This window comes from Atheta coriaria, unplaced genomic scaffold (assembly GCF_025399875.1).
Source record: "Atheta coriaria isolate IRGN ID8LTWV9N9 unplaced genomic scaffold, Caltech_Dcor_3.1 hic_scaffold_4_pilon, whole genome shotgun sequence".
Classification (NCBI taxonomy): domain Eukaryota; kingdom Metazoa; phylum Arthropoda; class Insecta; order Coleoptera; family Staphylinidae; genus Dalotia; species Dalotia coriaria.
The window spans coordinates 11,104,064-11,120,799 of NW_027045446.1; the positions used below are offsets into that span (position 1 = coordinate 11,104,064).

General features: G+C 38.0%; 4 protein-coding genes across 4 annotated transcripts in view; 3 read left to right on the forward strand and 1 right to left on the reverse strand.

Annotated features, from left to right (window-relative positions):
• Nucleotides 1-10,104, forward strand: part of LOC135790913 (uncharacterized) — a 91,186-nt gene extending 81,082 nt beyond the window's left edge. Inside the window, 9 exon segments of the mRNA XM_065301198.1 lie at nucleotides 3,961-4,122; nucleotides 4,830-4,886; nucleotides 6,501-6,570; nucleotides 6,734-7,094; nucleotides 7,158-7,437; nucleotides 7,500-7,680; nucleotides 7,734-7,888; nucleotides 7,956-8,325; nucleotides 8,384-10,104. Of these exon segments, the coding sequence (XP_065157270.1) occupies nucleotides 3,961-4,122; nucleotides 4,830-4,886; nucleotides 6,501-6,570; nucleotides 6,734-7,094; nucleotides 7,158-7,437; nucleotides 7,500-7,680; nucleotides 7,734-7,888; nucleotides 7,956-8,325; nucleotides 8,384-9,195 (2,448 nt within the window). The 3' untranslated portion in view covers nucleotides 9,196-10,104.
• Nucleotides 10,105-10,258: 154 nt separating this feature from the next.
• On the forward strand, nucleotides 10,259-13,224 carry Caf1-105 (chromatin assembly factor 1, p105 subunit). The gene is made up of 4 exons (XM_065300496.1): nucleotides 10,259-10,515; nucleotides 10,572-10,954; nucleotides 11,047-11,361; nucleotides 11,419-13,224. Exons 1-4 carry the CDS (start codon nucleotides 10,384-10,386, stop codon nucleotides 12,989-12,991), a joined length of 2,403 nt encoding a protein of 800 aa, XP_065156568.1. The 5' UTR covers nucleotides 10,259-10,383; the 3' UTR covers nucleotides 12,992-13,224.
• On the reverse strand, nucleotides 13,103-14,526 carry Prx4 (Peroxiredoxin 4). Its single transcript, XM_065300498.1, has 5 exons — nucleotides 14,144-14,526; nucleotides 13,879-13,996; nucleotides 13,578-13,817; nucleotides 13,337-13,502; nucleotides 13,103-13,273 (listed from the first exon to the last, which is right to left on the reverse strand). The coding sequence occupies exons 1-5, from the start codon at nucleotides 14,295-14,297 to the stop codon at nucleotides 13,226-13,228; spliced, it is 726 nt and encodes a 241-aa protein (XP_065156570.1). The 5' UTR covers nucleotides 14,298-14,526; the 3' UTR covers nucleotides 13,103-13,225.
• Nucleotides 14,527-14,623: 97 nt separating this feature from the next.
• On the forward strand, nucleotides 14,624-16,488 carry LOC135790309 (uncharacterized). The gene is made up of 2 exons (XM_065300497.1): nucleotides 14,624-14,836; nucleotides 15,015-16,488. The coding sequence occupies exons 1-2, from the start codon at nucleotides 14,695-14,697 to the stop codon at nucleotides 16,436-16,438; spliced, it is 1,566 nt and encodes a 521-aa protein (XP_065156569.1). The 5' UTR covers nucleotides 14,624-14,694; the 3' UTR covers nucleotides 16,439-16,488.
• The last annotated feature ends 248 nt before the right edge of the window (nucleotides 16,489-16,736 follow it).

The following is a 16,736-nucleotide window of genomic DNA, read 5'->3' on the forward strand; positions in this document are numbered from 1 at the left end:
TAGTAAAACTTCAAACATCATAAGCTGGTAACCAGAAATTTGTTTGCATGTTGCCGCAGCTTGCACTCTTAGTTTCCAACAACAGTGTCGAAATAATAAATTTAGAATCTTAAACTCCTGTAGTATCTCACCACCGGTGTGGATATATTTAAGCTAAGACGGATCTGAACTTTGTCTGCGTCTAAAACTTGAGTTGCAACTGCGGAGATGAGAAAGGACAACATGCTGTGACAAGAGGCGGGCAAATCTGCATAATTTCTTTTTACGCGCGCGCGCATACTACTCTGGGGAATTTTATTATTTTTCCTCGGTGGTGAAAAACTCCACCCGCCTAAACGAGGACATGCTGCGAAGAAGTAATTTTAAAATGTGCAAGTGCTCCGCGCGGAGCACTCTGCGCAGAGGAACTGGGCGGAAGTGGGATGAAAACCGCACTAACGGTATGGCGCCTCCGATGCAGTAAGGAAGAAACGTAAAGGAGGGTGATGTGGAAATGAAAGTAATTTCCACAGGAAACCAAAAATTATTGTTTAGTAGCTCGTGCGTTTGTGCACAAATTGCACTTAAAAGGTTACTTTATTACAAGAGGGAGAATGTTAAAAACTATTAGTAACTTATACTTTTCACAATTACCTCATCATACCTTATCTTCATTATAACGGCGAGAAATATAGACGAATTCTATTCATTCATTAGTATCACATTACTTAATTTACTCTTTTATATAAAAATAAAATCTACGTCAGTGGATTTTCTATTTATGTGTGGGATTTTTTTGTGGTGAAATTGTTTTGTTCTTTACGAGGATTTGTGGCTACGTTTGCAGTCAGGGTTTTTATCATCGCAGACGCAGTCGATTTTTGATTCTGTCGCATTTATCAACAGATTACGCCGGTTTTATGTTCCCGTCCACAACATCACAGCATCGACAAACGATATACCTACACAAACATCGATTTTAAATTCAAATATACCAGATATGTCAACAAACAGTTTTTAAAAACTCTGTTTTTAATATTTTTCTAATGAAAGCACAAACGAATCTGATATTTTTTATATCTTGCTATTCTGATATTCGATTCACTCTGTATGTAAGGGTCAGTGAATCTCGGAGGGATCGTAATCGGAAGAGTACGTGCCCGCAATGAAACAGGAACTATTGCGTTATTGCGTTCGTATACTTGCTGCTGCTCCCAACGTGTCTGGTCTTTTTTGTTGGCTAGTTTTGTTTTTGTTTTCGGCATTGTTCTTCGGGCATCATAGTGTGACCACAGGGGAACGTCATACCTACGTGCGAGTGGATGGCCAGACGCGACTCGGTCGTCCTGCCGCATGTCCTGCGCTCGTAAAATGCTTCATTTAACCACCGGCGGTGCAACTCGTAGATAAATAAAAACGACTATAATAAAGCGACGAGACATTGAAAAGAAAAAAGAAATATTTAAGCTTTACCCGTAATAAAATAATCTCGGTTCAGGATGAAATGAAATAAATAAAATGAAAGTTGATTTGACACTAGGTTTTTTGACTGATTGACTGTTCCACACTAGTAGCCAATAAAACAGTTGTGAGATCTTCAGAAGTTTTGGATTCTCCAAAAGTTTCTTTACGATTACACATAAAATCGTAATAAATACGTGTTTTGCTATTCCAATCGAACTGACAACTTCAGAAAAAGTTGTTTATCGCGTTTCTCTTTTCTTCTGATGTTTGTCGTGTTTTTAATGTTCAGAGTTTAATCAACTACTTTTTTAAATAGAAGTATTTTGTCTCTTCAAATCCTCCTTTGTCTAAGATGGATCAAAGACCTATGTATCTGATTGTTCCCTTCAATGTGTTCCCCTGAATATCGAAACTAAAAAGACTTAGAGTGCGCCTCGGAAACGCTCCGAAAATAAGGATAATACGTCGCCATGTCGAACTTGGTGGCTTGCATCTGATTTATCCGTCTTTAAAAATCCCAAAATAAATGTTACAGTATACTGATTTTGATCCGAGCGGAAAGTTTTAGCGTGTACGGGCTGGGGAACAGCATCCACCCTGATTGAAAAGATTGCAAACAACGGCAAATACAAGAAGTTGAAGAATGTCTGTTGGGATGATTAAACACTCTTGGCTGTAGAAGTTTTTGGCGAGTGCAAGAAATTATGAAATATCTTAACATGTTATTTGGATTTTTTGTTTTTCTGTTCGTGGTATCAGGGATTAAGGAAAGTATCCCAACTTGAATCTTCAAATAACTCATAAGATTCTCTTGGGAACTTTGGTTTTACAAATTTGATACAAGTATTTCTTAACAAATAGTTTATAACCACAAGAATTAAACTTCAACATTTGAAATTTTCATTTATAGTAAATATTTTTTATGCACAGTTTTTGGAAATGAAAAATTCAAATACGAGTGGCTCGATGAGATAAAAGAAATCCAGTAAATAGCAGACCGTTCAAAAGTCGTCTTTGCTGAAATGTTTTTCAGTTTTGTTTCAAGCGCTTTTTAGCGCTTTTTATTCGCATGCCTGATTCTATACTATGCTATTATTCAGGCGACAAAAAGCTACGACCGGAAGAGAAAGAAGAGACTGAAAGTTACGCGTGCATATCATTATATCGACACATCTCGTACAGAAAAAAAATTATTCATATAAACATTTTTAAAACATTTTTATATATTTTGCGAATTTGTGCCATTCCGTAGATTGTTACTGTTTCCAGTCTCCCGTAATGAATCCCAAAGCATAGAAGACGCAAACTCAGCACTATTTCCATATCACGTCGGTGACGGTGGCGGCACACTTGTTACCTACTCCAAGCAGTGTGCCGCCTCCGTCGTCCAGCACTCACCCTCTATGGAGTCCCATGACTCACGAACTAGACGCACTAGACTTTAATTGAAGCTCGAGACTAATGCACTATACTCTTTCTCTGTCGTTATGAATGCACTGGGTTCAGACGCCTAGTTTTCCATCTAGACTGTATCCAGACTTTGCCTAGACAAGTATATCGTAGTATGACTTATAGAATGCAATCTGAATGCCATACGAGGACTCAAAGCAACACATCATCTGATGCATATTTAATGTTAATACAAACACCTTGATTTATTATTATATTTTTATGTACTAATATAAATTTTAAATTAATGTGCAGAATATTATGCTGTGCAGTAGTGTGTAGGACGAAGTGCTTATAACAAAAAGTCTAGACTCAGATTGAAACGGAAAGGACGTGTCTCATGGAAAGCACTTGTGAGGACGCACAAAGTATTTGCGAAGATTAAAGCTGAAACATACTTTTGTTTCGTGTTCATCGTTGCAATTTTTTGTCTCATGTCTACAAAGCCTGTGAGTGAAAATTTTGCAGGAAGAGTTTAACGCATATCTACGTTTTAAAATTGTGTAAGGAATCTACTTGTAATTAAATTCAGCTCGGATAAAAATCTGAAAAACCTTACACTTTTAATTTATCTTTCCATTATTTAAAGAAATCGTCCTTTTGGGTTCATTTTGCCAGCTTTGTTCAAGGTGTAAAATTGTCGACAAAGCAAAATTTCGTCAAGCGACACGAAAGAAATGTCGCAGTCGAAATTTCGTTCTCCTAATTTAAAAGCACGAAAAATTATCCGGCAAAAAGTCGCTCAGTGGAATTAAAGAAAACGTCTACGGGCTGAATAATGATGAGTCGAAATTACACGTCTGCGCCCACCGAAATATCCGTGTCATAAAAGAAACTCAAAAGTACAAAGTCAACTGGCAATGGAAATTATTATTACCGAAGGCGGAAATGTTCTGCAACATTTCTCTTTGGACTTTTTGCGGAATAATGCGGTTATTTGTTCGGAAGGAAAAGTCGTACTTTGTCATCATCTTAGAATTTTATACTTTATTGCAATTTGCATCCAACTATGATACTTGAATTACTGGCTGCTATAGAATGTAAAATTGGAATTCTAATTTTTTATAGGTCGACACCCCTGACAGCGTCTTACAAAGCGGTTTGGGTCTGACCGACTTGGGACAACACGCCGTTTTAAGATCGATGGTAGATCCGAGGGATTACGACCGTCTTAGGCACTTACAGATGAATGGAGGATCCTCCAACACGTTTGAGGAAACTATTTACAAGGTAATTACTATTTTTTTAAATTTAATTTTTTTCATTAAATTAACTTAAATTTGAACGAAAATTTCTTTGAACATTTTTTACATAAAGTTTAGAATGAAAAATGAGGTATGCACTGCAGTAATTAAACTCTGCGTCGAAGAAAATCTCATTAATTTTGTGCCAGACTTAAATCACACCCTGTGGAGTAGTAAACGTTGTAAGAATTTTGAGATTTTCAAAAATCTATCTGTTTTCTTGTTCGGGTCAAACTTATTTGACCTATGACCCTATCGCCTTTGGATCTAGTAGTTTTTCCGCGTATTTTGACTCTCGGGTTACCATGCTACTCGGTCTTGCTAACTATATCAAAACGTCAGCGCAAGGCGCCAGGTTTACGACTTCTTTGACTTTTTCTGTGCACCACTACGAAAAGAGTAAATTTTCTTCGACGCGGTCAAGTTTATTACCAGAATTTACTACTGCGCCCGGCTGGATTTAGGTTGAGGTCAAAATCCGAAATGCACACAAGCAGACCCTTTTCCTTTCGCTCAATTCCGAGGAGGTTTTTGTTTCCTTTGACCAAAAACATGGCCGCCGGTGTCCGGCGGAATTAAATAATTCAATGTTTTCACTGCTTTATAGGCGAAACTCGATTGCGGTGGTAATAGGAGAAGTAATTTGCGGAAGGGTTTGCAAAATCGTTTAAATTTTTCGTTGTTTTGTTCCAGCTGAAACTGCAAGAGGCGCTGCGCAAGCGGGAGAAGTTTACAAAGGAACACGAGGACGTAAGTGAGCGTTTCATTCAGTTTCATTCACGCACGTTTTTTTATTGTCATGGCTACAGAATTTGGCTCGAAGCGAATGGAGGAATTAATCAAATAATAAATTAATCGCGTGCACTTAGCGCCTGTAACTCTTAAATCAAGAAAGGCATGAAAAAAGACTGCACAAGGCGGAGGAAAGTCTTAAGTAGCGGGTTTTTGTGCGCTCGCGTGTCGGCATAATTGATATCGGATCTATTCAGGGCAATTTGCACGTTATTCGGCAGGCATCAAGTGTCAGGTGCATTCGAACGGAAATGTTAAATGTCTTTGAATATACACGAACTAGAAAAGATCTTGACAGATTAGAATAGAATTAATTCGATAATAAATTAAATGAAATTAATTTATTGTTATGCAGAGTTAAAAAATAATTATCGTTGAAAATTCGTTTTTACACAAATGTGTAAACGCTAAATTGCTTGCCATGAGTGACGGCGCTTCCCATGGCGAAGCAGTTTCCAATTCCATCATCGCTTAAAATCCATTAATTCATTTTCGTTACCATCGGCCACGGACACAACGGTTTAACATCAAATGATATTCTGAAGAACTAAATCACTGGAAAAGCTATGAAAAACGCACACTTGTAAATCATACAAGTGCATATAAAACGGCAAATATGAAGACCATTTTAGCTACTGATCTATATTTACCATCCACTCATAGTCTCCACCACTCTGGTATTCACATTATTCGTGCAGGCCGTTATTCTGCTTTATTTTTCAGGCGTTCTTAGCCCTTAATGTGCTTTCGACTGAAACAAAAGCTTGGTCTGCGGCGTGCATAAACGATATTTTATTTGGCGAATATCAGTGGGCCGGCGATGTGGTCATTCTTTCCGGGATAAATTATGAGAGAGCTAAACTTGAATATCTGCCAAGGATATAAAGAAAACGTTATTATTTTTATGGCATATATTTCCTGCGCTCTTTGTCAAAAACAAAATCTATACAAATAATTGAATTCTAAAATATTTTTTTGTTTTCTGGCATAAACACGGTAAAATACGTACGCTTCCAGCAGGATATTGAAGCATTTGTCAGTCGAGACATCAAAAATGTGAAATTTGTAATAAAATAAGTATGTCGTCTTCACTCTCGTTTCCTTTCGTGGCCGGAATTACGAAACACATTCTATTTTTCGTAAACTCTGTCGGGACAACTAATAAACATGAAAACGCGCTACATCGAGCACTTTTACGCCGTCGACGCTCATAATAAAACCTAGTAATATACGACACTTTAAATGCGAGTATCCAAACGGCGGGAAGTGTCTTACCTATTTTTACGTGCTAACTAAATTTTTTATACAAGGACTACTATGCCGTGGATGGTATTGAAGAGACACTGGTTTGAGAGTTCAATACTTTACGGTGGATATGCAAAAAATAAACCATAAAGAATCATAAAAACATCAAATTTAGATGGAGATGTTAAATTGAAATTGAGTCTTTCAATGGTATGCTTTGTGCACAAGTTTCCACGTCTTTTTTTTTGAAAAACGATCACAAAACTAAAGCTAATTCAGAAATTTTCCACTCGGACCATGATATAATCGAGTTTGCAAACTTTCCAGATTTTACGGGACATAAAACAAGGACTATTACAATTGGGCAAGGAGGGAATCCGCGGCCCTATGACGGCAGGTATGCAATGCACCCACTTTTATTTCTTTTCTCATGTTTGAATTGCCATAACTTTTCACCCCTGACTTTTACTTCCTCCAAAAAAGAAGAATTTTTTTTTATATAAAAAAAAACTACTGAAATATACCTACAATTAAATCCAAATCTCTCAAAATTTGTACAGATGATACATACATGTATGATGAAGACGCGCGGATGCTGGCACCCGGAGCGCACGGTCACGATCGACCGCATTGGTACGACGAACCTCCATACGAAAGTGATCCGGAAGATTTCCTAATGGGGAGCAGTCCTGGCGGGCCCACTGCCACTATACAGAATGGCAGGGTCTGCTTCACATTGAACCTAAGGCAGGAGCCAAAGGGCGAAGGAGTTATTTCACTTCGAAGCGCTGGCGATATCTCTCTGCCAAGGGACACCCCTACATCAGCGGCGGCGTCCCAAAGGGGTGGCACACCCCGCAGGGGGTTGATTTTACCTCAAGCCGGCTATCCACCGACTATTATACCTTTAACTCATTCAAGGTATTATTATACACATATTATAAATATTTTTACCACAATAATTTTGATTATTTCATACTTCAGGGACAGAGAAAGCGGGGATTATGCCGGTTCTGATGTGCAAAGCGTCAGTTCAAGATTATCCACGCTTTCAGTAGATACAAGCCGATCAGAACATCAAGATCCTGCCGCGGTGGTCTCTCCTCAATACTACACTGCATTAGAAGAGAAAATACGCCATTTTCGAAAAACCGGTGGTGGATACACCAGGTCAGAGGATGGTTTATCACCCAGTCAAAGCTCGGACTACGAGGATCAGGAGGACTATAATAATTGTAGTCAACAGATTGCCACAGTACATATGGTACTTTTCTTTCCTTTTTGTATTAATAATATTACTACTTAAATTCTATGAATATATTTTAGTCTGGTGATGGAAGATCAGCGGGTGTCTCCAATTTGGTTGGTAAGGTCCGTGGTCTTCGTGAAGATGTTCAGAGAAAAATCTCTCGCCTCAAGCAGGAATCAGTTGAACAACAACAAAGGCGGGAAGCATTTCCGTGTTCGGCTAGCTCAGTAGAAAGTCTTCCAAGCGGTTCAGGCTCTAGTAAGTTATAATAACAATGTGTCAAGTTGGTTTTTTAATGTGGTAATATTTAGGTACACAAGCTTTGGTCAGAGCCGGTAGTAATCACAGCTCAATATCAGCAGAAGATGCTGAACCGAGTCCTACTGAACCTCACGTCATTGGTAGAGCGAAAGCGTTAGTTGATTGCACTCCTAGTCCTTACGATAAAGAAGCTTTAAGATTTAAGGTGGGTTTGTTGAAAATAATAAATTCACATTATTTCTGTCATTAACCTAAGAATCTTTGCATTTCAGAAGGGTGATATAATTGAGATCCTCTCCATGAATGCGAGTGGCCAATGGAAAGGGATCTGTCATGGCCGCAAGGGTACTTTTAAATTTATAAATGTGGAACTGATGTCCGAGAGAAATATCAAAGTAAGACGGGAACGTGAGCATGGTATAAAATGGCATCGAAATGTGAAAGGGAGGCCTAAGAGTGTGGAAGATCTGTTGGTGAAGATTGGTCTTCAGGAGTACATATCAGTGTTTGTCCTCAATGGCTATGAAGATTTGGAATTGTTCAAGGAAATCGAGCCTTCTGATCTTGACTATCTCGGTATTATCAGTGATGATCATCGGGCCAAAATACTAACAGCCGTTCAACTGCTACATGATCTCGATTGTATGTTGGAGAATGATTGTAATTGAGATTAAAAGTATTGATGATTGGTATATTTTAGCAGGTAGTGAAGGTGATATTGCGGGTTCGAGTAGTGAAGGTGACGAACACACCAGGGCGCCGAATCGAGATCAAAGTGGTAGAGCATGCTCACCCTTTGGCCGGCGGCAATTTCCCCGCGATTCGGGTTGTTACGATGCTCCATTGAATTCGCGCGCTGCCCATCATCACCACCACGCTTCTCCTCATGGGGAGTCTGATGCTAGCGAAAGTGGCGGTTTCTGCGACGGCACCAACAACCTAGATTCCGTCGTGGAGCAATGTAACAATGAGATCCTCGCACGCGTCCGACAAGCGCAGAAGAACGCTTTGAATCTCAAGGAGGACGTCTACCAGCCCAACATCCCCAATCCGGGGATTGGGGGCGAGACCGCCCGACGCGCCAAGGACTCCTACGTGAGTATGCACGGACAAACGACACTAACAGACCCCTGTAGACGCACTCTGTTGACGCGCACAAGTGGTAGGAGGGCAACCAGCGGTGGCGGCAGTGGTGAGGACAGCTGCGAGGCGGACCAACGCTCGCATAGTGTGCGCTACGTCGTCGGGGGCGGCGGCGATGGGGTAGAAGCGGGTGCAGGCGGGCGAGGCTGCCTCAGCGAGAAGTCGAGCGATTCGGGAGTCAGCAGCAGTTCGCTGTCGTCCACCCATCCGAAGGACGGGCCATCCGCCTCTCTTGCTTCTCGCCCCACAGCTCCGCAGAATATCACCGAGAATCCAATCCCACTCCAGCATCCCATCCTTAGTTTTACGACGAATTGTGCCAATACTCGTACGACAACGTCCAATACTGCCAATAAGAATCTCGCTTAACTGTTTATTCTAAATACGCCATACACATTTACACACACTCACACACGAAACGTACTGATCCATGCGCGATACTTATCAATTAAAGAATGCATTTTATATAAAGATTTTGTACATTTTTTTAACATTGTATCGAAACAACAATCTACAACTATTTATGACTTATTTATGAACTTACTTTTAGAAGCTCAAGCCCTTTGTAACGATTGCGACAGGAATCATTCAAATACTCGTTAATCAATTCAATCGATAGAAAGTTACCAAATATCGATCGAGTAACAAGCGATTTTCTGTCCAAGTCGTAAGCATACTTAAATTAATTAACTTAATTAAGAATTGTTTGTACAATGAAACGATGGATTGACCGTTGCAAAGTTTATAATTGTATATAAGAACTCCCGGAAAAGTGATAAGTTTTACCACATAAGTTTTGTGTACATATTTCTCTATCTGTAAATAAAAATTTAGCAAGTTTTTTATCTGAATGTACATACACTTACGAATCATGCAATTATTTATTTCGAGATGAAACGAAAAGACCACTAGTCTTGCTTTAGCTATTAAAATTCATTGTACATATTCGCGTTATACAAAAAACAGAAGCTTATTACATCTAAATTAAATCTAAGAAGCAATTGACGATTTGGCGGACGGAAGTAGAGCGGAAATAATAAGGACGAAATAACAACACATAATCAAATTTAGAACTTTTCTATTATATTGTAATTATCATGTAATTATGATTATTATTATTGACTGGACTAATATTAAATTTTATTATTGAATGAATCTTGTGAGCAAGAATGCAGTGAAGAACGATAGGCATATCACCTATTATTATACATGTTACATGTATTAGGATATGTTACATATACATGTCAGTCAATAAAATAGGAGAATTTATTAAATTAAGTTGTTGTTTTATTTAGCCCTTATTAATTTGCTGGGAAAGTATTTATTTATAAGTTAAAGTTTAAAAATTGCTAAATTGTAAACTTACCAGTGTGTAGTCAAGGTCAATGGTGGTTACTTTTAGTTTAGTACCTTTTAGACAAGTTGGCAGCACTGATATTAAGGCGCCAAAACATAACTCTCAGCATATTCATTTGTTAGAAAGGTTATATGAACGTTTTTCGCGGTTTAAACAAAACAATCAGCAATAATTAGTAACAGTCGTGTTTTAAATCAATAATGAAGTGTTCAATTCCAGAGATTTCCTGGCACAATCGAGAACCGGTGCTTAGTATCGATATTCAACCGTTAAACACCATTAACAATGATTTCTACAGAATGGCAACTGGTGGTAGTGATAATCTAGTTTTGGTAAGTTTTTATTTTATGATCAAGTTACAGTTGTAAGCGATCTTTCATGTTTTAAGATATGGAAGTTAGAAGTTCAGCCGGATTATGAAATAAAAGTCTCAGTGCTTGCTGAACTAACGCGGCATCAACGTTCGGTGAATTGTGTAAAGTGGTCACCAAGTGGAGAGTTGTTAGCTTCTGCAGATGATGATGCAAATATTATTTTATGGCAATTGAGGACTGACAACATTCCATCTTTAGATGAAAGGGAGGATGAGTTTGAAGAGAAATGGAATGCATTGAAAGTACTGCGAGGGCACAAGGAAGATGTGTATGACCTTTGTTGGTCACCCATGGGTGATAAGTTACTCTCTGGCTCTGTGGACAACACTGCCATTCTTTGGGATATTGCAAAAGGACAATCTGAGTTGATTTTAAAGGATCACAAAGGTTTTATTCAAGTATGAATTGACATTATTTGTAAAGATATTATTGATTTGTTGTTTATTTATTCAAATATTGGTAAAGATTTATTGATGCTTATATCATATTAGGGGTTGCTTGGGATTCCAAAAGTAATTACATCACGACATTATGCAGCGACAGAGTATGCCGTGTTTTTGACAAAGACGGCCGACGTTTACGGGCTAGAATTTCTCGTGGTAAACTGCCAGTTGATGAAGACAACGAATTTTATGAGAAAGATGTTAAATACTTTCATGATGACACTTTCAAAACCTACTTTAGAAGATTGAATTTTACTCCAGATGGCAGTTTACTACTTGTGCCATCGGGAGCTGTGGAAACTGAAGAAAAAAAGAACGCGTTCTTTGGAACGTTTGCATTTACTTTAGATGCTTTAAACGAGTAGGAGTCTATTTTCGTTTTTTCTGTCACTTCACTACAACTTATTTTTGTTTTTAGACCTGTATGTGTTTTTCCAAGTGGGAAACAATGCTCTATAGCTGTAAGTTGTTGCCCGACTTTGTTTGAACTCCGGGAAAATGGTCCCAAACCTGTAATTAACCTGCCCTATCGGATGATCATCGCAGTTGCGACTGATAGCGATGTCATTCTATATGATACACAACAAATGACACCTTGTGTGCAATTGCAAAATATTCATTACACCCGTCTCACTGATTTAACATGGTCTATTGATGGTCTGATACTTGCTGCTTCGTCTACCGATGGTTTCATAACACTTGTTTCGTTTGAAGAGGGCGAATTAGGAACTGTGTACGTTACAGAAGAAAGTGATCTCGAAGATTCTGTTTTAAGTACAAGCGGATGTGGATCACTGTTATTAGAGAATGAGACTGAAGCCATACATATGACAAATGGAGATAGTATTAAAGATTCATTTGCGCATATGAAGCATAAGAATGATGAAGAGTTGGGTAAGAAAGATATCGAAAAAGATAAAAGTTTTGAAATTACTGAACAGGTACCGAATATGGAGGTTGACGTGCCTATGACTACAGATACAGTTCATGAAGTTAACGGCGGACAGAAAAAGAAGAGAATTACGCCAATTTTTATTTCTAAGGAGCCAAAGAAAAGGTGCTTATCACCAACACAAGTTCCGATTACTGTGCTTGACAATGCAGAAAACAAAACAAAACGCCGCATTCAACCTGTCAAAATTGCAGACGTGAGCAAAGCAAAAGTAAATGAAGTAAATGATGATGTTTCTCTAAATGTAGACGATAAATTGGGAGATGTTAATATAATTAAACCGCTTTTGAACACGTCAGCAATTCAAACATCTGAAAAGGTCCAGAAAACCAATGAGGAAATTTTAACACCTAGTGCAAAAACGAGGAAAACACCAGTTTCAAAATCTTCGTCAGCCAAAAAGACGAAACAACCTGTATCCGTAAACAACACATTGTTCAACTACTTGAAACCAATCAACAAAACGCCATCTGAGGAAAAAACGACCACAGAAAATGATGACAATCAGAAAACTTGTTTCAAGCCCCAAAAGTTATTTGCAGAAGACCCAGCAGCCGATTCGGGGAAAAAAATTAAAGTTTCCAGTTTATTTAAGGCACCAGCTAAATCTTCTGTTCCAGCACCTGTTCCCGCTGATTTACTACACAATATAAACGATGTTGACACGATTGAAAACGAAACTAAGCAGAGTTTGCAAACAGCAGTAGAAGATAAATTGACTGATGAAGTGGCTTTGAAGGGTGAATCTCGACATCGATCGCCACTTAATACTTTATCGAAACCTCCTCCAAGTTCGACACTTTTGGAAGATACAACGGACATTCCCGATGATTTTGTACTCCAGGTGGAGGAGGTTACCATTAGTGACGACTCAAAAGAAACTATTGAGAAAGAAAATGAAACTGATATAGAAACTCCTGAGCCGATTGAGAAGAAATTAGTTAAGGAAGTGCCGCTGAAAGTTGAGACAAAACGTCGGATTCCGCTCATTACTTTATCAAGTCCGAAAAACAAAAAGAAACCGAGCACTTCTGACTGAATTTTATTTTGAACATGATGTGATAACGTATTTATATATTGCTAGGTCTATTTATCATATTCGAACCATAAGTCCTCTGATAAACTGGGATTTAAAGAAAATTGATTCCAGTAATTTTACTCCTGTTTTGTATTTGTAATCATTTGTTATAAAGCGATTGTTCCATCAGTTTTTACAAATATCACCGTAATGTGATGTGAAATTTCATCATTGTATTAAAGAAAAGAAAATAATTTAGTGCTTCTCAAAGTACTTCTTCTTTTCAATTGGATTTGGAATGATCTGAAACAATCAAATTCGTGGTTTGAAATGTAACAATATTAGTTATGGTGATGATGTACTAACTGTATCTTGGCCAGGTTTCCAACCAGCCGGACAAACTTCGCCATGTTTATCAGTGTATTGGAATGCTTGCACCAATCTTAGAGTTTCATCAACGCTGCGGCCAACAGGCAGATCATTCATTGTTATCTGGCGAAGAGTGCCATGGGGATCAATAATGAACAATCCTCTGCAAATTATCGATTATTAATATTGGTGATATGTGGTCTAATAACTAGTATCAATCATTAATTAATTTGTTTACCTGAGGGAATGACCAACATCATTTAAGAATACGCCATAATCCTGAGAAATTCTGTGCGACAGATCGCTCAATAACGGAATTTGGATTTTCCCCAAACCACCCTCTTTCCTGGGAGTGTTGATCCAAGCTAAATGCGTGAAGTGTGAGTCCACTGAACAAGCAACCACTTCAGTGTTGATTTTTTTAAACTCTGCCACTCGGTCGCTGAATGCGAGGATCTCAGTTGGGCAAACGAATGTACTATAATATTAGTAAATAAATACGCATAACAATTAAAAACGCAGAACAATGGCGGACTTACAAATCTAGTGGATAGAAGAAAAATACCAAGTATTTTCCTAAGTAGTCAGTGGACTTCAGTTGAATGAATTCCCCATTCACTACTGCTGTGCTTTCCCATGCTGGAGCAGGTTTTGAAACTAAAAAATTGTAATATTAATATAGGGCTTAATTTCAGAGCTGGTAACGGTCATATACGACAACAATTATTTAAATCAATTACAGCTATGGGGAAATAGCATTGTTTCAGTATCAACAAACCAATGAAAATGTATGTTAGTACTTACTAACAGCTTTGGTGTATTGCAAAGTGTGTTCAATTTTGCTTTCTGTACCCAGGGGATACACAGAACCACCAGCATATGAATGGCAGGACTCTTCCTCCAAGCCTGTCACGTAAAAAACGTGTAAAACCACGCAGAAATAAACAAACTTCCACATCTTTAAAACTATAAATTCCTTTTCACGTAAGGTTAAATCTACAATAGTTACTAGTCGCTAAACGGACTAAATCTACGTGGCTAGCAAAAATGACTACTCAAATTCAGTCAATTTCCTGTATGTTTTGAAGCATTTAGCGTTATCATACACTCTAGTGATAACGCATCACCGCCTAGGCTTTTGAGGCTAGAATACAACACCGCACGCGATGTACCCAAAAACACCGATCAGCAAGTTAACAAGTATGCCTGCGTTTATGCCTACTTGAAGGTTCAGTTTTGTGCAATTGTAGGAGTAAGGAAACTTGTTGGTCGTACAAGCAGAGGCATCTAGGTTTATGACGCGTTACCATAACAACGCAATATAACTTTTGTGTGTTTTGAATAGCGTATTTGTGATGCGGCAAATCGACAGAGGCCAGCACGCTGGTATGCATCGGCAAGACTCCTTCGCAATGCAAGACGAAAATGAAGAGGACGGCGAAAGTCAGCATCTCAGCGGGAAATCTGAATCGGAGGAAGAGGAGTACGAAAGTTTCTGTAAGTTTGAATTTTCTAAACTGCATTCATGAAACATCATTTGGCCAAATATATTTTCTTATGGAGTCGATATTGATTAAACAACCTAGAGAATAACTGTAGTAACAACAAATATCAACTCAATATTGGAAAAGTAGTGAAGAAATAATAATATATTATGATAATATTACTTTTTCAGTTCTACAACCAGCTTCTTGTCCTTACAATATCAAAGAAAAAATTATTGAAGCTAATACTCAACTTCTACAAGAATCCTTGAACCGAAATAAACAGATTCGAGTTCAATTCCGCACAGATTTAGTAGATTTCGAGCCGGATCTTACTGATGACGACGTTCAAAGTATTGAGAGTTATACTGAGGAAGTAATTAATGTAAATGAAGAACTAAAGTACGTGCTAGATAATAAATTATGCAACATTATTGAAGAAGAGATTATTGAAGAATCTATATTTGAAACAATCATTGAATTAAATCATCAGAAGCAATGTGCGGAGGAAGCTGAAGAAGAAATTAGTTATTCATCTCCTGAAGAAATTGAAGAAATTGAGGAAATTGAAGAAATTGAAGAAATACAAGACGTAAATGAAGATAAAGAGGTGGAGGATTTTGATTGTATAATAGAGGAATGTCCTGAAGTTCCCGCGGAGATTCCTACTCCTTCCGAAATAGAAAAATTGAAGAATTTGTCAAATAGCCAAGAAAGCACTAATACAGAATCGTTTAATTCAAAACGTAGGTCAACAAAAGCAAAAAATAATAAAATCAAAAAGCGTCGAGTACCGCATGAGATCAACTGCAAAAAACATTGCATTGAAGAGTTAGACTCTCGCCTCGATTTGTGCTTAAATAATCTAAAATTAAATGAAAATATTTCGAAACCCATGTGCCCTACACTACGACTACATCGTCAAAAATGTTGTTCAGGTGGATGTAAAATAGAACAAAAGTTGCCGCTGTACACAGGCGTACGCTCAGAGTATGGACTGTCATCAGCGCAAATCGAACGCTTAGCAAAACAAAAAGAAAGCACTAAGCTTAAAGAAGAGAGAGAACGAGAGTTATCGGATGCCTACCGCCGACGAAAGATCCAACAGAACGAAATCATTTTCCGCCAATGGCTAAAAGATATTACAGTGCGTCGAATTGCCGAACGCGCTCGGGAGAAAGAAATCATTAGCAGAACTGACAGTGGTTTTGTCAGAACCAGCAGGAGCAGTAGGAATTACAACTTTAGCAGTGGAGAGAGCACATTACGAATTAGCAGCAAAGAAAGGCAAGAAAAACTTAAGAAGCAGCAAAAACCACGACCGAAAACAGCTAATTGCATAACGAGTTTGCAATTAAGTGTTGGGGAAGAGGGTAAAAGTAGACTCGGGCATAGTAGACGTCGACCACGTCCGCATACGACTTCTTCATCCACCGCACGGATTTACATTGAGGTACCTGCGCAAATGCTCGATCACGGTATAAAGTTGGGGGAGTTGTTTATAAAGCAGTTGGACTTTAGGAATAGTAATTCAAAACATAATGGTAAGAATTTTAATAAGAAGGGAAGTCAGTTACATATGATAACTACAAACAAACCTATAGATACTCCGTAATCTATTAATTTACACAATTCCTAGAAATAAATACGTGTATTACAGCACAATATGATAATTAACGAAATTATACTACTAAATTACTACATTACAGTAACTAATCAGTATATAATTGAAGTAATTATAGGTTTTTAATCATACTAATTTAATCTCTAAACTCCGTTGTGTAAATTTTTGAATTTTGAAGCTTTTAATTCATATCGTATATTGTCAGTTTCTTTTTAGTAACTAATTTAAGGTAGTTGTATATATCATTATTTTTAATATCACAAAAAAGTAGTCGTTTACTAGAGCTCGA